Raw genomic sequence first — 27705 nt, 5'->3', positions numbered from 1 at the left:
TTGAGCCTTTCTTGCATTTTAGAATTGCACAGAATAACCATAAAACTCATGAGATGAATTTCAAGCTTTTATTCATTGAAATAAACCTACACAGAATACACAAATATTAGAAAAATAATTAAACACTAAAGGTCAAATATACAATAGCCCATAACTTGGTGTACACAGATAAAATATTACTGTCAGACACTTAAAAATAAAATGCATAAAACTGCATTTAATACACAGCCACTCCCCAAAGGAAGCGGTTTATTTAGTAAATATATACATTCCTGTCAGATGTTTCCATAGACTCATTTTTAAGGATGTGGTGTTCACGATGAAGCCACTGTTAGCTGATTAACTGATATCTGGAAACCAGGAAGCTTCTGTCTGGATGCTGGATCACTCTGTTCAGAAATGGCAACTTGAAAGGCTTTTCTAGTCAGAATAATCCAGAGATGTATTTTAGAATTTAGTCTGCTTGTCGTTGGGCTAAATCTGGATAATCTGGATGGAAGTGGCAGATTTCAATCCAGTGTAAAGGTGTTATTTTGTCTTGGTTTTGAGCCTCCAAGTCCAGATTGTTAAACTAGCGCTGCCGTGTTCCAGTCTGAGTGAGCCTCGCTATATCCTTTGATAATTTTCTTTCATTTGATTATGACGGTTAACCTATTTGTGGCAGAAAATAGCTCCTCAATGTTGTATCTAACTGTAGGGCTGGACAATATGGTGTAATAATTGAATCTCCAATTTTTTTCTATCGAATCAGATTATTCAGTTTTTCTCCCTTTAGTTTGATAGTAAAAAAAAAAAGAAAATTACTTGGTAAAAGCCTTTTTTTTTCTCTCCGATCAACCCTCCTCTGGGAGGTGACCGTAATTTAAGGGGCAACAAAGGTTCTGCCATAAACTGAACATTTGATTAAATTAATTGATTTCCCAGCTCTACTTACTGGACCCCAGAATAGTTCACACAGACATAACATCACCAAATAACCCTTCTTTTGTGGTTCTAAATCTATACTAAAGTTAAAAGGGTTTCCAGCACCTTCCAGTTAATCAGAAGACTTAATCGTTATTTGATGACTGAGCAGGAGGAGACGAAAGTGTTTGAAGAAGTGCCATTATATCAGATGGGGCATGTTCCCAAATATCAATAGTAGTAGCAGGAGGTGTGGGTGTAAATATTTCAGCTTGTTTATATAATTTTGACCCTGTGTTCTGGAAAAACTCACACGTACCTGCAACAGAAAAAATAAATAAACCCAGTGGTTTCATTTCTGTTTTTAAGATGAACAAAAGTTTTGTTTTTGTAGAGATTCCAGCCTTGGATGAGTCTGCAGAATATAAACCTCTGACAGCGTATATAGCAGGGCTCAGTTGAAGCTCCTTTAATCACATATTAATAAATGACAGCAAATTTTGGCATGCAATGAGTAGAGGGAAGATTTAATAAAAAGTTTAACTGCCAAGTGTTAGTGGTGAAGGTGAAGCCATGTTTCCTGTTTTCAACACCATACGTTTCAGTTTGAGGTAATAGTATTTGCATATTAGGGTTAAATGTTTAGAGAAAGCTCTTAAATTAACAGAAAAACACTTAAAGCTAATGTTGTAAAGGTCACTTGTAATCAAGCTATGTCTGATGCTAAGCAAAAAAAATAACTTTATAATATATATTTACTTTGCATAATTCCAGCAGTTTTATTTTTAAAAGCTGTGGAATTTAGTAGGTTTCAAATGTTATAAATCTTATAAAAAGGTAAAAACCTTTTTAGAACAGCTTTCGAATGAAAGTTCTCTGCCAATGCTTTTTATAAACCATCGTCTGCATAGCATTAGAACTGGTTGGTGCATGGATATCTTCATATTCAGCTCAGTCAGTATATAAGGTGTAGAAACACAGAAACTCAGGGCATTTATATTACATGCCAAATGTATTAGAATATGCACAAGTCACAAATAGCAGCTGCAGATAGTAATAGGCACAGTTAACGATATCAGGCTGATATACAGAGGTCTCCCGTGGGAGGGAAAACGTGGTTACATGTGTCATGCTTCAGTGGATGCATGTTTCCACAGCCACACAAGGAGGAGAATAAGTAGTATTCAGTGTAAAATCCAGCGTCTGAGTGTTATTTTTTCAGCTTCCAAAAGTTTCTCACCAGAAGTGGAAGGAAAGTAGTCATCTTAAGGTCTCCTCTCCCAGCTCTCACTAAAGTGTTAAAAAAGTGGGGAAAAATAATCCACCTCCTTGTCAGTATCTCCTCTTTCCATGTTTGCCACCATCAGTCATGCAGGTTTTGGGCCGAAGAGCTAAAAGGAAGAAGAACAAAGATGTATCAGAATAAAATGTTTAATATATCCTCTAAAACTATAAATTTTTCTGCATCACCTGGATCCGCGGTCGGTTTTTGTTTGTTGTGATAAACAATCTGATTCTCGTTGGTCATCCTCACATCCTGATCCTCCATAAAATTTCTGCAACACATCATCAAATACATTAGGGCATTCATGTCTGCTCCAGCTGAGGGGAAACTGAACAGAGGAACAACAGCAGGGGCTTAAATTGCATCTCAAAGGATTAAGAAATGAACTGAGAGGTAAAGGTGGTAATAAAAAATAAGAGAGAAATCGGTTAAACATGATGTCCTAGTGGAGCTGGGTGGACAGGGAATCCAGGGGGAAGAGTATGGATGTCAATTACATGGATTGACCACTAGGGGGACCTAAAAAAAAAAGCCTGATACTCACTGTAGGTTATGTCTGCTGCCATGAGGGCTGAAGCAAAGAAGAATTATTAAAAATTACTAACTTATCGGTGTTTCATCCACTGTTTTTTTTAAATTATACATTTCTTCAGTTATTTATTTAAAGTGTCTTGACGTTTTACTGAAGGATTTCTGGACTATTATTACTGTATTATTACAAGTCTTGAGACCTGTCCAGGCTGCTACCCTGGTGGTAAAGGTTTCCAGGAACAAAAACTATTTAGGACAGATATGTCAGAATAATAATAGTAATAATAATAAAAAAAAAACGGAGAGGTAATTTAGATTGTACGTGACAAAAAATTTGGGAGAAAGAAATGCAACTTAGAAAAACAAGGTAATATATAAGAATAATAATGAAGTAACTTTAAGTAACCTTAAAGTTTTAAAGTTAAGGTGGTTATAGTTTTACATCATAAAGTTTCTGCTATAATTTACACTTGATGAAATAAATAATATAAAAAAAATGTTTATTCAGAGTTGCAGTTTCTGCGATATGTATAAAATGAGTAGCTTCTGAAATAAATATTTCTACTTTAAATGCTGATCTCCAATAGGGATGTGTAGGGAGTGGTCCAGGAACTTGGTCCAAGAACTAAAAGTCTTTTTTTTTTTTTTTTGAGTTTGTTTTTTCATTTATTTATAAAGTTAAAGTGAGAAAAAAAAACACTTTCTGTGGCCATCAACCTGTTTCTGGCATAATTTCGGTTGGAGGTTTCAACAAACTCCGCCAGGAAACTGGTCAACCAGTTTTTGCTGTTCGCTTCTGACCTCCAACTTTAAAAGATGGTCCACTTACTTTCTACCAATTCCAGAAGCTTCTTTTTATTAGCGCGATTGATGTATTTAAAAACAAATTTAGATCTGTGTTCAGGATCGTTTTTTTTTTTTTTTTTTCAAACACCTAAAACAAAAATAACAAGAAACAAAAAAAATAACAAGAAACAAAAAAAATAAAAATCCCCCAAATTTAAAGAAATATTTGAAAACGAAGAACTCAGGAACCTCTGAGGCTCAGTCATAAGATGAAAGATGCTGGAGCACCAGCTTCCACAGTGAATTTCCCACTGAAGTAAACTAAGAGGGTGCCAACCAGCAGATATTGACACTTTCCAGTTTGAATGATACTTTCAGATATTTGAACCTAAAAGTCAATAGGTATGTTTGGAAGAGGCTTTCAGGATGGTGGTAGCAGCAGCATCCTGAGGGTCTGCTGCTTCACTCAACCACCTCTGTACGCTGAGTTACCTGATGTTGCTGAGCCTCTCATGGTGAGTGACGTAAACGTTATCTGTGAACAGGATGGTGTGGTACGGCACCACCGGGTCACAGGTCGGCAGGATGCCTCTCGGAGTGTTGTTTACACAGTCCAGGATACCGTTGTACACAAGCAGGTCGTCCACCAGCAACTGAGCAAAAACACACACACCTTAAGGTCCACGAGCAAATATCTAAATAAACCCAACAGCTTATTAAACCTACTGACCCCAAATTCTTTGACTCCTCTCTGAGGGGTCTTTGAGTAGTTCCACAGTTTGATCATGGACACAGTCACTGGCTGATCAAAGATGACATAAACACGGTTCACCTAAGTGGAATAATAACAGATATTCTCAGTTTGATCCAAATGAATTTGCTCTTTAAAGCAGGCCCGATACTCTTTCCCCTTCCTCACCGTTCCCGGTAGAACCGGCGCCAACCACATATGCCTGCCGTCTTGGGTGTCGTTGACGCCGTCAATTAGTTTATCAGGAGTCCGTACGTCGCCGCTGATGTTGTCCAGGATGTTCACACTTTCTGGAAAAGCTGCAATGTCTGAGGCACACATCATGTTAAGGATTATTCAGATACATACAGAAACACAAACTCTTTTACCAACTATTATAGAAAAAAAAGTATTTTCTATAAATAGAATTTCTTTTACAAAAGAAAATGGTCTGGATTTAACGGTACCAGCAGTTCTCAGGGCTTTAATTTTTGAGACAACTTTTCCATCATTTTCCACTCTGTGTTGCAATTGAGCAAGGCACTCGTTATACAACATCTGACTTCTCGTAGGAAAGGATACTGTTATCAGTGAGCTGGATCTTCTCGTGGTTCTGGTTGTAAAACTCCAGGCCGTTTAGACCGATGTAATACGGGTCTCCCCAGGTTCTGAACAGCTGCAGCTGGAAGATGACTGGCAGATGAAGGTCAAGGACATAACAACAAGAAATATTGCTTCCCTCACATCCAACATTGACAATATGTCCATACCACAGAACCTGGTAAAACTGCAGGGAAAAGAAACATGGATTTGTATCTCTGCATTGTTTTCTATCTCTGCTTCTTTCTCCTTGAACCCCAGTCGGCCTCAGCAGATGGCCGCTCACACTGAGCCTTTTAAAGCTGGAGGTTTCTTCCTGTTAAAAGGGAGTTTTTCCTCTCCACTGTCGCTACAAGCATGCTTAGTGTGAGGGATTGCAATCAACTGGTTTTCCTTAGATAGAAAACTTTGAATCAATTTGACTGTATGATCTGGTTGAAATGCAAAGTGCCTTGAGATGACGTGTTGTGATTTGGCGCTATAGAAATAAACTGAATTGGATACATTTGAATGTAGATTTATCTAACTGATTTCCTAATACTCTTGATACGTACATTCAGCCCTTTATGGAGCACAGTTAAAGCTAAACATAAACCAATCACTCAATGTTTCTGCCTGGTTTAAAGTTGTGCTGGTTCACACAGTCAGCAGTTGTTGGTATTGACTGAATGGTTTCATGGCTCTAACTGAGTATTGATCACTTTAAAGTCCAATAGGTCCAACAGATCTTGTACAGCAGAGCCTCTGCTTCATTTTAGCAGCAGAGGGTCTTCTAATATCACAAAAATATATTTAATCCTTATAAAATTTCAGGGTTTAGCATTTTTTTATACAACTTAATTATAAAAATTTAGAAAATGCTTTTAAACTACATTGAACAATATAGAGATAATCAATGTTTTTATTAGTTTTCTGCTTTTCAGACTCACTGCAAACTGAACCCAAAGCTTTAACCCATCAGAAAGAACAGGCCAAAAGCAGCCTCCGACTTAGCGTCGTCTTGACAACCAACACTACTCCGTCTAATTGTACCACCACCAGTCAAACACAGCTGATTTTTCAAACCCAATACTTTTTTAGGCTCAAAGTTTTCAGGGGATTTTCAGGTGAGACGCCCACATGATAATACAAAGAAAAAAAAACAAGAAAAGAAAAAACAGGCTTTGAAACATTTTGGTCCTACAATGATTTTTCTACAGCCACACGACAATCACAGCATCTCTATCGTTAATGTCAGATGCAATGGATAGAGACTTTGCTTTATTTGCTGTGTTGAGTGGGAACAAGTAGTTGTAAGATGGTTTTAGGCCAGAAAGTGCACCTAAAAATGTCAGTGCATTTAGTTCATCAGAACTAAAATACGTTATAGTTGTTCTGAGAAGCAAACCCTCGCATACAGGTGGATGGGAGCATTGGGAATACCCAGTGACAGCTCCCTCAAGTCAGCAAATCACTCAGGGATTTCTAGCTGCTATTGGTAGTGGTTAGAAGTGAATACAAGCATTTTTTAGAGAAAAAAACAAATTTTTCACAGGTAAAGGTGTAAGTAAGTAAACAAAAAGTCTTACAACCTGAATCAAAGCTATTATCTATATATTATTATTTATTAACTGTGCTTCTTAATCTCCAAATTCATTATGAATGACCGGGTAATAGCTATATTTTAAGCATGCAACAAGACGGGCTGATGGAAAGTCAATGCAAAAATGCTCCTGAACTGATGGTGTTTCATGTGCAGCTATGGCATGAATAGCAGAAGAACTTAAAGAAAAAGAAAGACAGCTGGTGTAATCTGAGTATACAAGAAATTGTTTCCCTACCATTTAAAGGCTATTAGTCAATTATCACTTCTGTGTTAAATATGTAATTCCCTGATGGGTTTTCCTCAAGGGTGTTTCCCAGGTGAAGGAGTGGTTTTTTGTTACTTTGGAGGTTTTGCGACCAATAGTTATTAATTCATCTAGATTTGTATTACATAAGTTCTTAATTTGCGTGTATTCTCATAAAGATTTATCCTTATGTAGTCTGCTGGATATTGTGAGTTGACGTTTCAATGGAACTGTCCTAGTTCTCCAAAATATGATCCATTACCAGAACTTTCCTTCGGTTTCTTTTTTCAAAAAGAAACAGACACCACACACGCTATATGTTCCCCTGCAATCGGAGGGAGATGTTCTTTAAGCATGGGGAAGGAGAAGAGATATCGCTATATTTATCTTGTCATGAGGACCCCATATACCTAAACAAGTCTAGCATTTACTGTTATCATTTCAAGCTGATGATAAATATAGAAAAAAAAATGTCTTATTGCTTTTTATAAAAGACTTGAAATGTAAAACCTACAGAGAGAAGAAATAAAAAAATTTTATTATACTTTCCATAAAAAATCTGAGAAACCTTTTTTTTTAATGGTGATTTTAACCCTGATTAGGACTGATGGCAGACCTTACGTGTCTAGAAGGATACATCCACAAGGCATGATGGGAGCTTCGTAGTCCATACTGGCCCTTTCTTGCCTCTTAGAACTTCCTCTAAAAAACAAAAACAAATCCATTAGTAGCTCATATTTTTTTTATTTCTCCCATTAAGATGCAGTGATTTAAACTGTTCTCTGTACTTTGGTGAGTTTCCAGCACTCCGGTTATCAGTGGGAGACAGCAGGTAGTCCACAAAGAGGATCTCCTGGGCAAAGTCAAAGTGACAGTTGCCCGGTCCTTTCCGGACCAGGAACCCCTCAGCTGGGGAGATGGCAACATCATCCATGTACAAATGAAAGACTTTCACCTAAATTGGATTATTAGAAAAATCAGATGTTATTAAGCAGAGGAGAGGGAAAAAGTGAGCTTAAAGCTCCTGGAATCCACTTGATGCTTTAATGTAACAGATAAAAGTTTATTCTCACCCCCCTGTAGGAGTCCTCAGGGGACTTGTTGTAGTTCCAGATGCGGAGACCAGCGATGGTTTGGGGCTTGTTGAAGGTAATGCTCAAGTTGATGGGTACTCCATAGGAAAAAGGTATAAGCCACATGGCGCTATCATCTGTGGTAATGTTTTGGCCGTCGATGAGCCTGTATGATAAAAGTTCATAATAAAGCCTGAACCCAAGCAGTACGGATCAGATGCTCTGACTTTAGGTTCTGATTGTAACACTACTGGTCCATATAGGTCCAGTTCTTCTCGCTTACTTATCAAGTGTGCCTGTGTTCCATCCGTACTCTGGCAGGTCACTGAAGTCTCTCTGTGTTACCGCCATCATAGTGAGATCCAGAGGTAAGCTCTCACCGTCCTGCCCCACCACCTCCAGGCCCGTCAGGCCCATATAGGCGGGGTCCCCCCAAGTCATCGTTATCTCCAGTCTAAGGCCTGGAATAACAGGAGGAAACCCATCAAATCACATGTCTGCACGCAGTTACCTTTAGTTTTTCACTTTTTAACATGTAGCCATGAAGTTAGTGGAAAACTCTTTGCACTTTTAATTCAGAGCATCAGAGGAAATGGGTCAGAATACAAAACTACACCACACTTTTCAGTTTTATTTGTAAAGACTTATTTTTTAAAACATTATCCTTTTATTATAAATTGAAAGTCTGTCCGTTTCTTTAGTACCATATTACCCATGATGCATCTGTTCATTTTGTAGTTCTAATTTCACGTAGCTGAATAAGTTGTGTTTTCCATGCTTCTGGGTGGTTCGGTGGCACAAAATAACATCCACCATTAATCCTTCTTTAATCCAGTGTTTATGAAACCTGTGTGCGTTCTTTAGGACGTAAGTATACATTTTAAGTCCGATATTGTGTTTTTCTGTCAGTTATTTACCCAGGAGGTTAAATTGTCCTTTAGTTTCTCTGGTTACTGATAATACTTATACTTATACTTATAATAACTCAAGTTCTTTGTTACACTTTGCTAGATATATTTCCATTTTATTAGTAAATGAGGGCATCGCCGTTTATTTCATATTTTTGACGGTTTTGTCAGTTAAATGTTTATTACGTTTGACCAATAATGCATGTGTGATGTCATGGCGCCCTCCAGTGGGCTTCTTTGGTATTACAAGCCAATTTCATCCTGCACCTATATGCACCTGTTTGCCTGCATAGCTATAAATATGGATATTTATTGTTTATTCTGTTTCAGATAACCACACATCCATATACATATCCCTAAGAAAACCAAATATAAACCTCATCATCTGTACCATCATCTCCAATGTACCTGCTTCTATTCCATTAATAAACCTTTTGAGCTGCACCGATGGAGTTGACATATTCCTTCTGACCGAGGAAGATTCAACTGATGAGATATCTGGAATTAGTGCAATCTAAACGTACACAGTCTTCTACACTGATATTCAAATCAAACACACTGAAGTTTGTGATGTCATCGTAAGAAAATGTTAAACCGTTCAAGTTAAGTACTCACACTTTCCAGTGTACATGCCAGGAATCTGTTGCATATGTTCCTCAGATTGGTTCACAGGAGTGTTTAGCTGAAGTTTCAGCTAAAAACAAAAACACTTATTAAAACAAAAGAAAAAAATATACAAAAAAAAACGTATTAAAATGTTATTGAATAAATAAGTAAACTTACAGAGAGGTCTTCCTCTCTGAATCCAGCCTGTGTGAAAGCTCTTTCTTCTCCCTCTCCGTCTGCGGTTCGTGGTCTCTGCAGCTCTTCTTCATACACTAACCTTTCAGGACCCTCACCTTCACTGAGGAACATCTCGTCGTACAGAGACACAGCCTCCAAAATGTCATCATCAAGGGTGAAAAGGATTGTGTCCCCAAACTGTTCCAGTCCTGGAAAAATGGCAGAGAGGATTTAATTTCTAAGGTTATTCAGATCTTCTTGTGGAGTATCCTCACCTTGCCATGTTTCACTTTCTAAGATACTAAAGTTGGCTGAACTTATGAAAAACAATGGTTTGGTAGTCAGGCTTTGAATGGAGGGAGGGAAGGACTGATAGATACCATGCCAGACATAGAAAACCCTGAAATCGAGTTTGAGACATTTCCAGACTGTGTAGCGAGCAAGAAGCAGCTCAGAGGTAACAAAGGAGAGAAAATAAAGAATGTTTATCCTCCATCACGTACCGCCAGAGAGGGTTCCAGACGCCTTGGCGATCTCTCCCCTGAAGATGTACCTGCCATCAAGTAGCATATCCACCTCTCTCACACCGCGGAACGAGTGGATGCGGGACTTGTTATAGTTCCACACTCGGATCATGGCGATCTGATAGGAAGCTGCGAAGTCCAGGAAGATGGTATGGCTCTGACCGGGGGTAAACGGGGCCAGCCACAGATGCATGTCATCCTGAGTGTGATTGACGCCGTCAAACAGGTTGCTGACCACGCGGGGATCTTTGCCATAGCCTGGGAGAATGTTGATGTCTGGAGGGTCGGCTCTGATGTGGGACGGCCGGAGGGGCTTTCCGCAAGAGCTGAACACCTCCAGGCCGTTCAGACCCACGTAGTGGCGGTCTCCCCATGTGGAGAGGATGTTTATCACCAGCCTTTGGCCCTGAGGCAGAACCGGGATCACAAACTCATCCTCTCGCTCCATGGAGGCATCGTCAGCCAGACCTTCACCCAGTACCCCCTGAGTGTTGAGGGAGGGCACGGGGGTCCTGGGAGGTGTGGAGGGTTTTATCGGAGGCGCGGGGGAGCTGATGCCGTGGCGTTGAAGAACCTCGTCAAGTATGTCCCCTTCGAAACCTGTGTTGAAGATGCGCCCACGCTGACATTGGTTGAATTTGGTGAGAGAGTCCCAGGACTCCATGAGAGTTTCATCCTGCTGGTTGTGGATCTGGGCCCGCGAGCTGCTGTGCCCCCTGGTGGAGCTGACCAAGGACAGCGGCTCATCTGCTGACGACAAACATTAGAGTCTGGGGTGGAATTATCTGTTTACATTTAAACTATACTTCCTTAACCTAAACTATGACTACATTTGTTATAACTGTTTTGCAATTACTGGTCCTTTAATTCTGCTGCTCAGCTCTCATTCAGCGGAACCTTAATATCCGAACGCAGAAAGTTTTTCCTTTGGATTTCTATGGCATTCTGTGCCGCTGACCTGAGCGTACAATGAGACCAATGTGCAGCGTTAAAACTCGCTCCACCTCATTCAAAACCCGTCTAACGCATGCTCAACTGTGATAAACTCTGCTTTGATGCTCTATAACATTTCTGGTGGTTGTGCTGTTAGTCGTGTAATCACAAGTTTCGGCCATGTTTTTTTGGTTTTAAATGTCCATCAGCTGAAAACCGGAAATGCACTTTTTGGTCATTCTCTGCTGAAAAATTTTGGTGGCCAAATTTTAGGTGCATCCCTATTAAGTAGATTTCTATAGAAGAAAGAAAAATTTCTTATATTAAGGTAACACAGTTTTAAACTGTAACTTTTATTTTATATTAATGTTACTCTATTACAATAAAATTATACATTTTCAGCATAAGGCTAGCTTATGACTTCTACATCACCCACTGAGGTGGAAGGAAAGGAAGAAATTCCTAAACTCACGGTTGGAAATCTGCATCCAAAACCTTCAGTTTGCAGATTTTATTTAATAAAAGAGGAATTTGTTTCAAAGCAGGTTGAAAAAACCCACTTGGAGGACTGAAATGTACTGCTCTCTCTTGAGATTGTCTGTGTAGTTGTGTCATTAACAAATTAAAATGAATCAACTAAAAATTTAACAGATGATAGTTTTTCTTCAGTGAAATTAAAGTTGTAGAGACGCTATGGACAGCGGAAACATGCAAGAGGAGGAGAGTTTTGTGTCGGAGGTCGTGGATGAGTCTCCTCCGTCACTCATTTTTTATTTAGAGGAGGAAAGCGGGGACGAAGTTGTTGTGGAAGAGGACGTCAGGGCGGCAGAAGCTTGGTTTGGTGTAGAAGGCTTACAGCCGTACATGTTTGAGCCCTTGCCTCGCAACGCTGCCAGTTCTGTTAGCTCTACGCCTGCTGAAGACACAGACGTCCATCCCTGTGAACACTGGGACGGAACTCAATGGTAAATTATTCTTATTTCAACCGTTGTGTATATTAGCTGCGACATATGAATCACGATCCTATGACCGAAAAAAATTGATTGACAGTTGACCGTTGATATATGATTGGCCGAATTTAGGTGTTCAGGCTGACGTATAACTAACTGGCCTGCATAAAATAACGGGGGGAAAAAAACACAGATTTTAAGACAGATTTTTTTTTTTAAATAGAGATTTTGTAAATTTTGGGACAATATAGTCTGATAAAAAGTACATTTATATACTATTTAAGCCAGAATGATTTGACATTTAAATACAATTTCCCTAAAGATTTTTTTTCTGATTTCTGGTTCAAAAATAATCAAAAATAAATATTTATATCAACATTTACACTCAAGTACAAGAGTTGTAAACAACTAGAGAGAAAATTTGTCACCACCTGTGAGCAGCTTATGGTTTAAACAAGACTCACTAAGTAAAACTGGGAGGAGAAACCCAGAGACGTGTCGGTCTTTCCTACCAGGAGCTCTGAAGAGTTCCTCCTCCTTCTGAGGGGCTGCTGAGGCATTTCTGAACGTGCTCCTTCGTCCGCTGATGGGTCTCTTCGCCTTTGAACCCTCCAGTTCGTCCGACAGGTCCCAGCTCAGGTCCAAAGCATCATTCTTCCACTGAACCCCGTTCAGTGCCTGATCGGCCCCTCTGCACACCCGGCCTTGGTCACAGGGCAGCTCTGGGAGCATGGAGGAAGAAGAAGAGGCAGAGGAGGATGCATGTGCCTGTTTGGTTTCTGTCGAGAGCTGAGGTACCAGCCATCGGGGCCTGTCTCTGCTCGCCTCACACCCTTCTGGGGAGCCTCTTTTCAGAGGCTGCAGCCACTGGGGTGTAACTCTTGAGGAGGATGGTTGGGTGGTGACCGTTTGCTCCTTGGGTGCTGGCTGCTCCACCGGCTGTCTGGGGGACGGGGGCTCCTCTGAGGCGGAAAGGTCAAAGGAGCTTCTTTGTGAAGAGAGACGATGAGCTGAGGAAGTGATGGGAGGAAGAGGCATGTGTGGCTTCTCCTGCATGCTTAACATAGTCCTGTCTACTGGGTCAGACAGAGCTATAGAAGAATGGTGCTGCTGAGTGCTGCTGCCCTCCCCACTCTGCCTGTCCTCATGGAGACGGGGGCTCCCGCCTTGCAGACGTTGCCCTGAAGAACTACCGCTGGAGATCAAGGGGTCTGAGATGGAGAAACCCTTCAGATCGATGGTGGAGCTGTAGTCAAAGACTCTGTTACCGCAGCCTTTCACCAGCTCCCCTTCAAACACCAAGGCGTCGTTAAGGTACAGCTTTACATGGCGGACACCGACGTTCAGGTCCTGCAAAAGAAAGATGTGTTCTTAACAAACATCTAACAGTTCACAAAAAAAAATCTCATTTGGGGTTAATTCTGTGCTGCATCCTTGCATAAATATCCACAGTTCTTCAAACTTTAATGTAATTTAAAGTAAAAAGAAAAAAAGAAATACACTAAAACTAATCATATCCATTCAGTTTCTTTTAATCTCATTCCCCAAAATACATCCCGAACTAATTTAATCTGAGAACAACCAGCAGAAAACTGGTTATACTGGTAATACTGCACATTACTCTGGACTAGGGATGGAACGGTTTCATGAAAACTGTCCGAACCGTTCGGTTCGACTGTCTCGGTTCAGTTCGCGTGTGTTTCGTTCGGTTCATGCGCTGCTCCTTTTTCTCATAGGCGAAGCGTGTACACTCCAGAGCAGAAGGTGGCGGTACTGCGACCAAAGCCAACCACCAGTAATAAACAAGAAGAAGAAGAAGCGAAGCAGCTTAGCCGGGTATAGCAGGGAAAAAATCAGTTGTTGTGGAGAATTGTGTGGGTATGGCGAGTGGGAAAGAACAGGAGTTGGAAGATGCGCCAGCAGCACTTTATAGGTCTGCTGTATGGGACCACTTTGCATTTAGAGTGACCTACGATGACGGCGGAAAGACAGTTGTGTATAAAAGTGCAACAGTGTGCAAGCATTGTGCAACATGTTTTGTTTATGCTAAGAGCAACATGACCAACATGTCATGCTAACCCCGAAATCCCTCATACTCCGTCAGCGCTCCGCTCCGCTGTGCTCCAGACCGCCTGCGCAAAGCAAAGCCTACAGCCCCCACTGTGGCTCCCGTCCGCTCCGCTCTGAGTCCCTTGGAGATCGTAGAGAGCATGCGCGAGATGATTAAATTCAAAGCAGCAAAACATGCGGAAATGATCCAGGGTTTCCGCGGATCATTAAAAATAATGCCACTGATTTTTTTCATTAATTTCATTAATTATTATGGGATTTCGGGGTAACAATCAACATATACCGAACTGAAAACCATGACCAGAAACCGTGAACCGAACCGGGAATTTTGTGAACCGTTCCACCCCTACTCTGGACACGTATTTTCATCCCATCTGCAGAAGACCCACCCAGGGTGGAGGTTAACCTTCCAGCAGGACAACTACCCAAACATACAGATTTAAAGTGGATTCTGGTTTTAGAGTGGCCTAGTCAAAGTCCAGATGTTAATCGAATTTAGAATCTGTGGTGAAACTTCAGCATCATCTGAATGAGGGAAACACACAATGCAGAGCAGAATGGACCAGCTGGTAGCGTCACAACCAGAAAGACTCTGGAGCTGAAGGTGGGGATACAGTACTGACTTTGGGGATGCTTGGTTTTATATATAAAATGCACAACAAACTTTTCATATTTGTGCTTCTAAAATAATTTGTAAAGTAGCTCTTATTGCAGGTGAAGATTCTCAGTAATCCAGGTTATAGTCATTCCAACAAAGTGAAAAAAAAAAAGAAAAAAAAAACCACTGGACTTTGTTTTCCAAGTTTGTAGACATTTCGCTTCCCATCCACTCTATAAACCAGGAACTCAAACCCTACTTCAGACATTTTGAATTGAGAAAGCTTCCTGGATGTAAAGCGAAATGTCTTTAAACTTGGAAAACAAAGTCCAGTGGCTTGTTTTTTAACTTTGTAGGAAACAAGTCTTATGTTTTCATATTTCTATACAGAAATACTGTTTATCAAAAAAAAATAAAATAAATCTGAAGCAAATTAATCAACAGAAAGTATAATTTCTCACTTTAAAATTAACTCATGAGACTTGATTGTGATTCAAAATTGCGAGAGACGACCAGACGTCAAACAGTTGCAGTATTTCAACGTTAACCACTGCTATATGTTAACAGATGAGCTGTAGATAGTATCACAAAGCCGGCTGTCTGCTCAGACCTGATCCATCCAATCAGAACCAAATCCCCAGAGTTTAAACTGAAGTATCTTACCTTAAACGGTAATACTACATGGATCCAAGAAGCTCTATAAATATATGATTTTCTACCCGTTTCTTCGAACAACAGTGATTCCGAGAAGCAGAACCCCACACTACACTAATCCTCTGAGGCTAATCTCTCAGTGCTCCACATTCGGACTGACTGACAGCTTAACCAACCACTGCTGGGAGAGAAATCATCCCTGACGTAAACACAGCAAACCAGCTACCCCCACCATCTTAATTAAGACACACAAGCTTTAGAACCGATCTGCTAACAAGACGCCCTTTAACCAGTGATCTCTGAATATGTCAGAGGGATTAATCTAAAAACCAATGTGTGAAACGGATCATTTAGTGATGAGGTTTCATACTAGGGGGTTGTTGTAGTTCCAGATTTTGATGGCAGATATTCCAAAGTCCAGAGAACGTTCTGTGTTTCTGAGGGTGAAGTAGAGCTGGATGGGGGGGTGGAAGGGGCATGTCCACATGTGGTGGTCTTCAGTGGTCTGTTCAATTAAAGAAAGAAAAAATATATATTTCACAAAGCTAAAAAAAAGCATCAATTCACCTCAAAGATACCGAATGAAAAGATTTCAGAGGTAAACTATCATTATCACACAAAAAAAATCATAGACATTAAATAAATAATAGTTTTTAAATATTTGATTATTTTGGTATTTAATCTATTACAAAATAATAGATTATTGGAAAAAAATAACAGTTTTATTAATCATTACTTTATATGTGTTTATTTAAAAAAAATTATTACAAATTGTATCTATAATGTTACCATTTATTAGATTTTCATTAACAAATTCATGAGGGTTTTTTTTATTCTTTATCATTAAAACAGTTATTTGATATTATTTATTCGCTAGAATTGTGTTATTTATGACTTTATTGATAAAGAATATATCCAGACCCAGACATTTATTTGCAATAAACTGATCAGCTACTGATTGCAGCTCTTTCTCCAACTTTGTTTGATAAACAATTGAAACGACTAGAAATACAACCCAAACTATTATACTATAGAACTAAAAAATGGTTCTTTGTTTTAATTTTTGCTCCAAATACAAGCAAATGAACAGTCCAAATCATCAAAACAAACATCACTTCTTCATTTCTTAATAATTAAAGAAAAGGTGTAACTAACAGATCTATCTTATACGGCGTGTTTCCAGGGCGGCACTAACCCACCTTCATCCTTCCGTTGACGAGCGCTTCCAGATTCCCCTCGTAGCCTTTCCACATTCGATGGACATCTGCGTTCCTGAAGTCTATGTCATGAGGAGAAACCAACAGCCTCTTGTTCCTGAGGCAGAAGAACTGCAACTCTGTGAGCCCAACCTGCAGAGGATCCCCCCAGTTTGACAGGATTTCTATGGTAACGTATAACGCAGGGGTGACCTCTGCTGACGACTGTCCTCTCTGAAACAACAACAACGGCAACGGGTATTTAGAAAAGTGAGAACCTGTAACATCATGTGGATCTGCTCTGTCCTGACAGCAGAGGCCTGTACCATGAAAGCAGGATTACTGGGTTAGCCAGACAACTTAAGGTTAAACTCTGACTTTCTGGTGCCACAAAGCTGGTTTCACTCTCAGAGAGGCTGGTCACCATGGTAACATCCTCTGAATGACAAACCTGCTCCGGTGCAGGCTAGCTTTCAGGATCTGAATCCTGCAGCTATCCAGCAGCCAATCAGCTGTTTGGGAGAGAATTATGTTTCCTTTTATTGAAGACCTGATTTAAAAAAGACATCACAATAAAAATATATATTTTTTTTAAATCAAGTAGCAGTTCAAACAAAATATGTTCCAGACAAATAGAGTCATTACTTTTTATTTATTTTTCCTTTGCCTCCTTTTTGACATACAAAGTTTTTACTAATGTGTCTGCTTTCTCCTGTATAATGTCCTCACACTCTGCTGGCTTTCACTTGTTTCTTTTAACTGATATATGAAGCTAAATAAAAAACAAAGATCAGAGCTGAAATTGTGATAAGATTCATTGGATCACTACAACAATTTCTTATACAAGTGATGCAGGCTTTTGAAGGCCGGACTGGAATATATATGCCAGATTCTGCAACCGTGTTTTGGCTTTGCGACCCGCAGGAATGCGTTCTTCACTGTATCACAGACTGTTTGTATGGCCATAAGATATAATGCAACCAACAGCTTCATCAGGGATGCTGAGCCGAGCCACTTGCCTGAATACAGTCTATAGAACGACTTTATGACATCGCAGGTGAGTCAGTACCTGGATTTTCTGTGAAATTTCATATTCATCCCATTACAAAATCAGGCTTAATAGAAAGTATATATGAGAACTGTAGATGTTACAATGAAGCTTCTCTAATAGAGGAGTAGTCGTAAACCACCAGGTAAAAAAAAAAAGTTCTGCCACAGCTCAGAAATCGAGATGATTTCCATCAGATTGATAACTTCTTGAATTAAATGATGCAAGTTGTGGCATCAGCTTCCAGCTTTATTTTAGACCAAACGTTATTGAATGAAAAAGTACAACTTATCAGATGAAAATACGTTTTTGTTTTATTTTTATCTGCTCCAAAATATTTATCACTCCAGAGAGGCAAGCGTAATAATATGCAGTATAGTGATTGGGATGCAGTCTGTGTTAAATGTCACCGATGTGTATTTACTCAGTCAGTAATCCATTGCTGCACTATATGGCTTCTCTTTCATGCTGCCACCGGGTTTGACTTTTAATTGACTTTTCTCCTTTTGTATTTCTGTAAGATGAGTTTTTGTTCCTCACAGGAGAAATATGGTGCTCTTCCTTCTGTGCTCACAATTGTGATTGGTTTGCTGCCTTGAACCCGTCCCTTTATAGGTGCGCGTACAAAGATTCATGAACAGTTCAAGCCGGATTTATTTAACGAAATGATAACCAGCTTGGTGGTACTGCTGATCCTGATTGCTGTTATTGTGGATTGGTTAAAGTGGATAGACTGGGAGTAATCATGCTACATTGAGCTAGCTTCATGGTAAGGGCCTCAGGTCTGCTGACTCACCGGCTGCTTGCTGTAGTCTGTTCTCACACTCTGAGGAATGCTGTGGCTGGGCTCTGCTTCGGGCTGCTCCACGGCTTTTAGCAGGTTCTGTTGTTGCCTAAACAAAGTTCTGACAGTTAGCTGGTCTGTGATCTTTATTGAAGTGATAGCAGAGCAGACTACCAGGTCCATACTTAATGTTATAACAGTGTAGAAGTAACTGAAGGCAAACCCACCTGGGCCCCATTAGTGTTATTCTCTGCATGGCCAGAGTGACGTCATTCCCATCCTGGTCATTTGTGTTTTGTTGCTTTAGACTGTTTCTCTTCTGGAGTCCCTGGGCCTGGGTGAACGGAAATGAGATGATCAGCTGGATGCCATATCAAGGAAAATATTAGCAATCATACAGAGTTCCTACAAATCAGATCAATATCACAAACTTTTCCAGGCTTGAAAAGTTTAATTATGGAACAGATCATTAAAATGTAGGTAGATAAGTATCCAGCAGTCAAAGATGGACGGACAGACGGATGGATGGATGGAGCTAGCTTATGGGGAATGATAAGGGGAGGTAACATCAAGGCACTCCTGTTCTAGGAATCAGCAGTGATAAGAGCTTCAGACATGTTTTAAAAATATGCCTTAAATTGCATTTAACTGCCCTTCATGTACAGTCTTGTCAACAGCCAACACCTGTGGATGATTTCCAAGGATCTACTCGGAAGTGCTGTTCAATTCCACTACTTTAGACATCCCAAATGAGAGATCCCCTTCCATCTTAGTGTTGGGATGAAGGTAAACCAGACCTCAGCTCTCTCCACTGGGGTGCTTTCCCTCCATATGGCTTCCTGTGTGCCGTAAAAGACATCTTCTGAGTCTTGTTCCTCAACTAAGGTCTTTCTAGCTGCTGACAGTGGCCTTTCCGAACGACTTCTTGCCCCTTAAAAACACAAACATATTTTTTTTATTAATTATTTGTCTTAAATTGATTTCAACACCATTAATAAGTCTGCCTTTAAGGAATTTTAACCAATCAAATATTCCTCTTTAAGTGTGACACTTACTATGACCATCATCACAGCTTTCTTTTGAAGATGGCCAATCCAATGTTTTGCTTTTCACCAACAGAGGCCTGGCTGCTATAAAGGAGTCGTCGTTTTCTTTCCTTTTCACAGAATGGTCGATCTTATGACCTGGAAAAATAAATAAATAAATTCAGATTAATCCTTTATTTACATCTTAGATGCTGTGGAAGAGAGGACAGAGGAGCTTTAATGAAAATCTTATATGCACTCATTACAGGCAAGAACATCTTTAGTTTTGTACATTATATTTTTGAGAGGGGGGAATGAAAAGCAATTTTTTCTCCATCTTTTTATGTCAGATGAATTGCTTCTGCTCAACATGCTTATGAGAATATTGTTCCAGGAATCTGTTGTTTGTCTTTTAGATAAAGTTATAATTACTTTAGGACAATCTCATTAGGTTTTCTTAAAAAGCTGACAAGGACTGACATAAAAGGTGAGATCCGGACCGGCTGGATCAGGTTACAGAGGAGCACATAAAAAGAAGAACCACTGCTGCTAGAAAGAAAACCTTCTGAGCAGAACGTTTATTTCAGCTCTGAGTATATCTTGTAGCTTTTATGGGATTTTCAATCATGTTTCATATGTTATTGTGATATGATGTGAGTGGCTCAGGTCTTGGTCTTGACTCGGTCTATCCCTTAGTCTGAGTCTCAAAAGAATAAAAAAAAATACCTGATTGTAGCCAACAACCTTATTTATGTTGTTTTTTATTAATTTTAAATAAACATCCCCTTTTTTATTTTGTTTTCTGGTGCACATGCCTTGTGCAATCTCATGTTTAGTAGCTTACTGACAACCAGAGTTTAAACAGATTTAACAATAACAAAAAAAGTGCTCACTTTTAGGGGGGGTTCCAAAGCCCAGAAAAATTACGTTTTCTTTGTCAAAATGGCTGTTAGACCCGCTTCTCTGGGAATTAGAGGAGGATTTGGAGGAGGAGAGAGGCAAACCAAGTTCATCCAGGCTCTCTGTGCTCTCTTCCCTTTCAATCTGCTCCTCTATCCACTCCTCGTCCGACTCGTCCCCCACTGAGCCCCTGCTGCTCCGTCTCATGCTGACCTCCAGGCTACGACGCAAAACCTAGTTTACAAAAGGAGGCATTTGGGTACAGATCAGCGCTCACAGTATACTGTTAAATCTCCTGCAGATACAAACATACACACAAGTAAGGCTGCAGATGAAGTGCATGATTTGTTTTAAAAACCCTGAATAAAACAATGCTTGAACTAAATTTAGACAACTAATTAAACCTACTGCCAGCTAGAAAGCATAACATAATAAAAAAAGAATCTTCCGCTCACCTTAACTTCCTCGAGACTAGTGAACACCTTCTCACTGTGCTCCTGGTCGGCTTGGCCTCCCTGGCTCTCAGGCCTGGAGCTAAAGGAGCGTGAAGCCTTGGAGGTGTCCCTCTGATAGCGGGGGCTACGTGGTGAGCGCCGACTTGAGCTCTGCATAGAACATGAGGGTTGGAGAAAAAAAGGGAAAATGGAGGAGAAAGAGATGCTAATTAGAACAGACAGTTGCATCTCACGCACAGCCCCTCCCCTAAATAAAAAACACCCACACATGCTGTCAGAAGGAATCTTTAATCTACCTCCATGTCCACACTTTCATAGGGCTCTAAATCGTCAGAGTAACATATATGAGGTGATAACTTCAAACTCTGGCCATCCTCTGTCCGGATTCTAACAGATTCCTACACATGCCACAACAGAAGGAAAACATCAATGTCAAAGCTTTGGATTTTATTTAGAAAAACAGGATATCTGAGGCCCGTACCTGCGTCCATTCTTTCCTGCGGGCCCTTGCTGGTGCTGTCTGGCTCCTCTTCCTGTTGGTCTGAAATTCCAGATTTCTACTGTCCTTGGTTAGCTGGTGGGCGCTTCTGCAGACATCTGCAGATGAGTCAGAAAGGCAGCAAAACGTGAGCTGCGTGTGCTGCTGATTTCATCCACAAAGGAGAGGAAACACAAAGTCACTTATGCAGATGGTCCTCAGCGCAGAGAGGAGGCACCAAACAAAACAGACTGGCAGGGACAACTATCACTGCTGTTTGTTTACTGGGACTGGGCACAGAATCACTCCAGGCTGAAGAACAGCAGCTATTAGCTACTGGTCCTTATGGTCCACACATGACTGAAACAGTGGGAATAGGATAAGATATCAGCTACTGCTTTGTTAACCAACAATATCGATCAGCACACAGATGAAACCAGATGTTTACATACACTAAGAAAAAAAAAACGTCACTGCTTTCGGTCTTTTAGGATTAAACAGAAATGAATATGTTTAAAATGTTAGAATATCAAAAAAGAGCATCTTTGATGACTCTGTTTAAGTTCTGAGGCTCATAGACACAAAGTATGTCTAAATAAATCAGCCAGTCGTATTAGGATGAAAACTTAGGGCCTCCACTGGTTGGATGAATCTCTGGAAACCATTTCCAGATACCTGAAGGTCCCAAGTTGGTCTGGGCAATTAATAGACAATTAATGGACGAGTATAAACAGCATGGCATTGCCATCCATTGTGCTCAATGCAGACAAAACTAAATGTATGCTTTTCACAGACCTTCAGAACAGGCCACTGAATGTTCCTTCAGTGGTTACTCTTGATGGTCGTGAAATACAGATTGTTACAACTTATAAGTATCTTGGTATTGTCATTGATGACTACCTACCATTTAAGCCTCATGTTCACTGTCTAGTGAGAAAGTTGAGACTAAAATTGGGTTTTTACTTTCAAAATATGCTGTGCTTTTCTTTTAATGTAAAAAAACGGTTGGTGGCATCCACTTTTTTAACTGTGCTGGACTATGGTGATATATTATATATGCATTCATCTGCTCAATGCCTGCAGATGATTGACGCAGCCTATCACGCATCATTGAGATTTATTACAAATTGAAAAGCTTGCACCCATCACTGTGAGCTGTATTCTCGTGTAGGATGGTCTGCCTTGGCTACACGGAGGCTTTGTCATTGGTATATATTTATATATAAGGCTATTCTTGGTGCGCTTCCATTTTATTTATGATCACTTCTTATGAAAAAAACTGGTCATTACTCTCTCCGTTCTCAGGCTGTTGTCTTGTTTTCTGTCCCAAGTGTTAGTACTGAGCTGGGTAAAAAGGCCTTTGCTTACTCTGCTCCCTTTACATGGAATTTGCTGCAAAATAACTTGAAACTTAGTAAATTGGTTCCTTTGAATACTTTCAAGCTGAGAATGAGATGTTTTGAGTTGGACTCCCTCACGTGTCAATGTTTTAATTGAAATTTTATTGTAAGTTCATATTTGGCTTTTATGTGTGAGTGTTTGTATGTATGTAATGATGGGATGTAATTTTGATGCCTATCTTGGCCAGGTCTCCCTTGCAAAAGAGATTTTTAATCGCAATGGGTATTACCTGTTTAAATAAAGGATAAATTAAAAAAAAATTTTTTAAAAATCCATTACACAGTTCATAAAGGAGTCAGGCTCTGTGTCCCAGAAAGGAATCATCTGAAGATACTGCTGAAAATGGTGCAGGTACATTATTGGAAGTGGAATGAGTCCTGAATCAAGATGGTCTAAGAGGCCATTCAGAGTGGAAGAAGCCATTACAATAAAAACACCACAATGAAAGCAGAACTAAAGGTTGCGGCACTTGGAGAAAAAAAAAGAAAGAAGCTTGGAAGCATCTAAAGCCATCCCAACTGTGATGTTAGAGCGATTTGCTGCAGGAGGGGCCAGTGAACTCACAAAATAGGTTAAAGTCATGAGGTTAAAGCTTCAAAACAAGCAAAAGGGCCAACATAAAAAAATAAAATAAAATTTCACTGGTTCAGAGTTAAAATTCAGCAAAATATTCTGAGAAGCTGTTGGAGGGAAACCAAAATCATCTGATACATGTCAGACAATTTAAAATGAATTCTACTAAATATCTATGGAAAATTAAACAGAGCTACAAAGACATTAAAGTTCTGGCATTAAAAAAATTCTAAAACACAACAAGGAGAATTAAATTCCTTGTTTACATCTTCTTTTTTAAAATATATGCAGATTTCTGTTTTCAACGATACTTATGCCAAATACACAAAGGTTAAAGCAATGAAGAAACGTTTAGGAGTTAATGCGGCTATACCTGCAGATTTCCTAGCTGGCATAAAGCTGTCAAACTTGCTGCTGGAGCCCTTGGCGTTCTTCTGGCTTGGTTTAGCATTGGCTCCATTAAAATGAAGAGAAAATCCTTCTTCGAGGCGCTTCAATTCAATCTGCCTCGAATCTGTTCCTCTTTGGCGCTTTTGGATTCTGACGAGCAAAGAACAATACTTGAGTATTACGAATGCTTTTACAAGGCGGTGCATTTCTAAGTTTATGATTTTACACTCAAAGATCTGGTTTCTGAAAGGAAAAAAATCTAGATAATCAGCGTTTATCACTTAAAGTCATGCATCTGCCCTGTGTAATCCAATCTGACCATTTACAGCAACCTTCCCTTCAACTTTACCTGTTTTTTTGCTGGAGGTTGATTAAATATTCATCCAGAGTTTCATCTACAGCAGAAGCTGGCTTCTCCTTTTGGCACGCTTTAGCCTCCTTTAAGAACAGGTCAGTGAACAGAGAAACACTGAAAACACCTCATTCATAATCACTTAGAAATCAGGCTTAGATCTATGCAGCAAAAACATCTATCATCAATAATATATAAAAACTCAAGGTTAGAGTTCATTATTAAATGACTGAATGATGATCAGAGAAAGAGCTGAAGGAATCCCTCAGAAGTCTAAATGTTGAAAGCTTTTATGCTCTTAAGGGGATCTGTCAGAAATGAAGTATTAGCTTAAATTAGTCCTGTTAATGCAACATTAATGTGCTGAATACTTAGAACAATACATGCATGCATGGAGACATGTCAGCCACATTAGAGCAGAAGCATCTCAAGGTGAGCAGATGGTGTAAATAATCAAAGTTAAAGACGCAGTGGGAAAAAACGGAATTGCAGTGGAGAATACAGTTGGAAATGTGACAGTTTGCTGAGGTTTAATTTATTATGCTAAACCTATCACATTAAACACAAACGTGTCTTTAAAGGGTCATTAGTAGTGTACAATGCCTTGCAAATGTTTCAATGCTCACAAAAGTTCAACATTGTTTTACAACAAGGGTTGGGTATCAAGAATTGATAGTGGATCGGTTTTAACATTTCAATCCTCCTTTAATTTTTCAAGTTCTTTATTTTCAATTCACAATTTCCTCATCAACTGACCAGAAATAGAAGCTGCCTAATATTAGCGAAGAAGAATTAGCAGCATTTAATCCGTTGCACAGCCATCTGTTTGCAGCATTCAAAAGTCTGGCTTTAAGATAAATAATGAAAGGATGAGTTGGATACCTGCTATACTCACGATGAGATTATATTATGCAAAGGATGATGCACGGATGACATTATTTAACACCACCAAACTCAGAATGAGAGCCTTATGTTTGACTTGCTGCACCGGTGTGGTGTTAAAATTGGTTCCCTGAGGGAAACTGTTACTCGACTAAATTTGAGCACACATTATTTTGTGAGAGCGAATCCCTTTCTATACTGTCTTCCTCTTACTTTACGTCTTAACAGATACCGCCTCATTTCCTACTTATCCTGGAAAGAATGAAAACCACTTTTATATTAGATCTGCCAAACTTATAACCAATTGTAAGCGGGATCAGGTAAATAAATTAAAACAGAACATAAGCAGCCAAAGCATTAAACACCGGGTATATGTAAATATAATTGAGAGATCTTAAACAATAAAGCTCCATGTGAAAATGTAAGAAATTCTTTTAAGATTTAGATTGACAGGTTTGATTATTTATAAACAGGTTAAAAATAATTATGAGATCATATATTGTAAAATTCACATAAATTTTGATGTTCAAAGAATTACATTTCAATGAGAATTTCAGAATATTTCAAACAGCCTATTTCTGGTCAGCCAGCCTATTTATTTTAAATAAATAAATAAAATAAATATATATAATAATTCATCCGAAGCCAAGGGTAACGAGTAACGTTTGTTTTAAAAATGTAAGGACTAGAAAGTACAGATACTTGTGTGAAAATGTAATGAGTAGAAGTCAGAAGTAGGAAGAAAAATAAGTAATTGAGTAAAGTATAGATACATAAAAAGTGTACTTAAGTACAGTACTTGAGACCTCTGATTAAAACATGCAAGAAAATAAACATAAATCAAAGATCTTACTCAGTTTCTATAAGGCTACTGGACTACAGCATCTGGAAAAGAAAAGATGGGCGGAAATTTGAAGAAAAGGTAGAAAATACTTGAAAGTGAGAGAGAACTGGAGCTCAGCTAGATCTAGATTAGTTAATCCTGGCTGGATTATAGAGAGGGATGACTAATAGAGAGAAATCTTACCTGGCTATCCATTGGGAGAGGTGCTTCAGCCCTCAAACCACTAGTATCCTGCATTGTTAATGTCAGATTAAGCTGGGATGCATCTCTGTAAGGAAGGTTGTATCTGCGTCTCCCTGCAGGATAAAATACAAGGTTAACCAATGGCAGAAACCCTGATTCTAAAGCAGTTTAATGCAGCCACACCCGAAACAACAGCAGCTGCCTCCTGGCTAGCATCAACATCTGTCCAACCCAAACCTCACCAAACGTTTTTTTTGCAACAGTTTTCGGTTGATAAGACATTTTACCGCTATTTTTTAGGCTACAGCTAACCTCTTTCGGTTTGTCTGTCGGTTTTCATTTTAAACCGGCTGCATTTAAACCTGACTAACGAGGTTAAAACATTAAAGCAGCGTCCGCGAGCGGTTAGCGCTAAGGCTACTGACCCCAACAGTTAGCACAAAACTACTTTAATGTTGGGTTAAAGGACACAAAACGGGCTGTAAATATTTCAGAACAGGCTTCCATAGCCGCTTCAGTAAGTGTAGCAATACTCACAGGATCTGTAAATCCTGACATTATCCTTTAGCTTCAGAAATGCAGTTGTTTTTTTTTTTTTGTTTTTTTTTCCTCCAAGTCTCGTGTGTGTTTGGTCGGTTACCAGGAGAGGTTTCAGCCAATGAGGAGAGCCGCAGCAGTATTGGACACGCCCACTTTTATTGGCCGCTGATCCTAGTGCAGTCAACGAATATGATAGGAAAATTTTAAAAAGCAGGATGGATTATGAATAGATGAGCAACAGAAATAATACATGAAAGATAAAACTTATAAGATAACTGGATGTGTATGGATAAGTGCGCTTTTAGACAGGTCCTGCCCCCCGTACTGAAAACATACTCTGCAAAACTTAAAATATAATTTGGTACATTTTTCTTGAAATAAGTATTTTTCCCTCGATTAGAGCAGGTAACTTAGACAATATGCTGATGGAATAAGATGATTTACGTTTCAAAAACTAAAATAAAACTAATTAAAGGGAAACACCGTTTTTTTTTTTTTTACATTGGCCCCTTGATTTTACGTCATTACATCATGTTCTACTCACCCATATGAGTTTTGTGTCATTTGGAGCAGTTCTGAAGATATTCTGTTAGGTTATATCCAACGTCTACCTATGGACAAATGACTTGAAGGCACAAACTAAACTGTTCATAATTTATAATTTATGGTACGCCAGCATTCATAACATGTAGGCGAATCACTGTCCCCCAGACATCCACGGTTATATTTTTTATTTTTATATCTTTTAAAAACGAACTGCCGTGTGTATGAACATGATGTAATAACGTAAAATCAAGGGCCCAATGTCAAGAAAAGGGTGTTTCCCTTTAACTTATTTAACTACATAATATTTGGCTTATTTCTAAGAGGAGAAACACTCAGTCTTTTGACAAATGATGTTAAAGATAGGCTCTCTGTGTCTACACCTTTTTCCTGAAAAGACATCACTCGGGACAAACTCTTTACATAACACTTTATAACTTATATGTATTGAATAACTATGAGACATAACAGATTTAGATAGAAATTGTAATCTTACCCAGATCAGAGAAGTTGTTTAGAGTTACAGATCGCAGCTGCACACACAGAGAAATGTTCGAGATCTGCCTGTTTTTCAGTGTAGTCCTGTTTCTCGGACTGAGACTGGCTGGATGTGCTCTCTTCATCCTCTGACATGGGAGAAGTCTCAGAGATCGTCTGCCTGGCTGTGTGTTTCCTGGATTGGGCCGCCTTTTACAGCTGCTTTTTGTATCTCTGCTTCTGTCTCCTTGAACCCCAGTCGGCCTCGGCAGATGGCCGCTCACACTGAGCCTGGTTCTGCTGGAGGATTCTTCCTGTTAAAAGGGAGTTTTCCTCTCCACTGTCGCTACAAGCATGCTTAGTATAAGGGATTACCTTTGAGTCAATGAGTCGATGCAATCAACTGGTTTTCCTTAGATAGAAAACATTGAATCAATTTGGCTGTATGATCTGGTGAACTGTAAAGTGCTTTGAGAT

At 39.5% G+C, this 27705-nt stretch overlaps 1 protein-coding gene across 3 annotated transcripts; it reads right to left on the bottom strand.

The window, feature by feature from the left end:
- Nucleotides 1–54: 54 nt before the first annotated feature.
- On the bottom strand, nucleotides 55–26322 carry LOC119793734 (katanin-interacting protein). Of its 3 annotated transcripts, XM_038300971.1 has the most exons (30): nucleotides 26206–26248; nucleotides 25669–25781; nucleotides 25495–25526; nucleotides 23757–23845; nucleotides 23391–23557; nucleotides 21047–21162; nucleotides 20862–20963; nucleotides 20566–20715; nucleotides 20104–20344; nucleotides 19241–19369; nucleotides 18983–19116; nucleotides 18413–18519; nucleotides 18198–18294; nucleotides 16357–16587; nucleotides 15528–15662; nucleotides 12348–13185; nucleotides 9932–10699; nucleotides 9429–9637; nucleotides 9261–9339; nucleotides 8021–8198; nucleotides 7738–7903; nucleotides 7453–7619; nucleotides 7302–7366; nucleotides 4818–4928; nucleotides 4425–4564; nucleotides 4236–4337; nucleotides 3998–4158; nucleotides 2733–2759; nucleotides 2374–2459; nucleotides 55–2294 (listed from the first exon to the last, which is right to left on the bottom strand). In XM_038300971.1, exons 5-30 carry the CDS (start codon nucleotides 23410–23412, stop codon nucleotides 2236–2238), a joined length of 4620 nt encoding a protein of 1539 aa, XP_038156899.1. In that variant the 5' UTR covers nucleotides 23413–23557; nucleotides 23757–23845; nucleotides 25495–25526; nucleotides 25669–25781; nucleotides 26206–26248; the 3' UTR covers nucleotides 55–2235. The 3 variants fall into 3 exon arrangements, with proteins under 3 accessions (XP_038156899.1, XP_038156897.1, XP_038156898.1); XM_038300969.1 differs by lacking the exon at nucleotides 25495–25526 and having other exon boundaries at nucleotides 26206–26322; XM_038300970.1 differs by lacking the exons at nucleotides 2733–2759; nucleotides 25495–25526 and having other exon boundaries at nucleotides 26206–26322.
- Nucleotides 26323–27705: the final 1383 nt, after the last annotated feature.

The sequence above is a fragment of the Cyprinodon tularosa genome, unplaced genomic scaffold (assembly GCF_016077235.1).
Source record: "Cyprinodon tularosa strain WSP-4 unplaced genomic scaffold, ASM1607723v1 ctg46, whole genome shotgun sequence".
NCBI classification, from domain to species: domain Eukaryota; kingdom Metazoa; phylum Chordata; class Actinopteri; order Cyprinodontiformes; family Cyprinodontidae; genus Cyprinodon; species Cyprinodon tularosa.
This window is presented reverse-complemented; position numbering and strand designations above follow the sequence as displayed.

What these genes read in the sequence shown, in the direction of transcription:
- LOC119793734 (XM_038300969.1), bottom strand. Translation starts at nt 25,722, where the DNA reads ATGCAGGATACTAGTGGTTTGAGGGCTGAAGCACCTCTCCCAATGGAT. An exon ending in CTAGTCTCGAGGAAGTTAAG is followed by an intron (nt 20,345 to 20,565) that starts GTGAGCGGAAGA and finishes TTTGTAAACTAG; the next exon opens with GTTTTGCGTCGTAGCCTGGA. An exon ending in TCAGAGAGGAAGACCTCTCT is followed by an intron (nt 9,340 to 9,428) that starts GTAAGTTTACTT and finishes TTTTGTTTTTAG; the next exon opens with CTGAAACTTCAGCTAAACAC.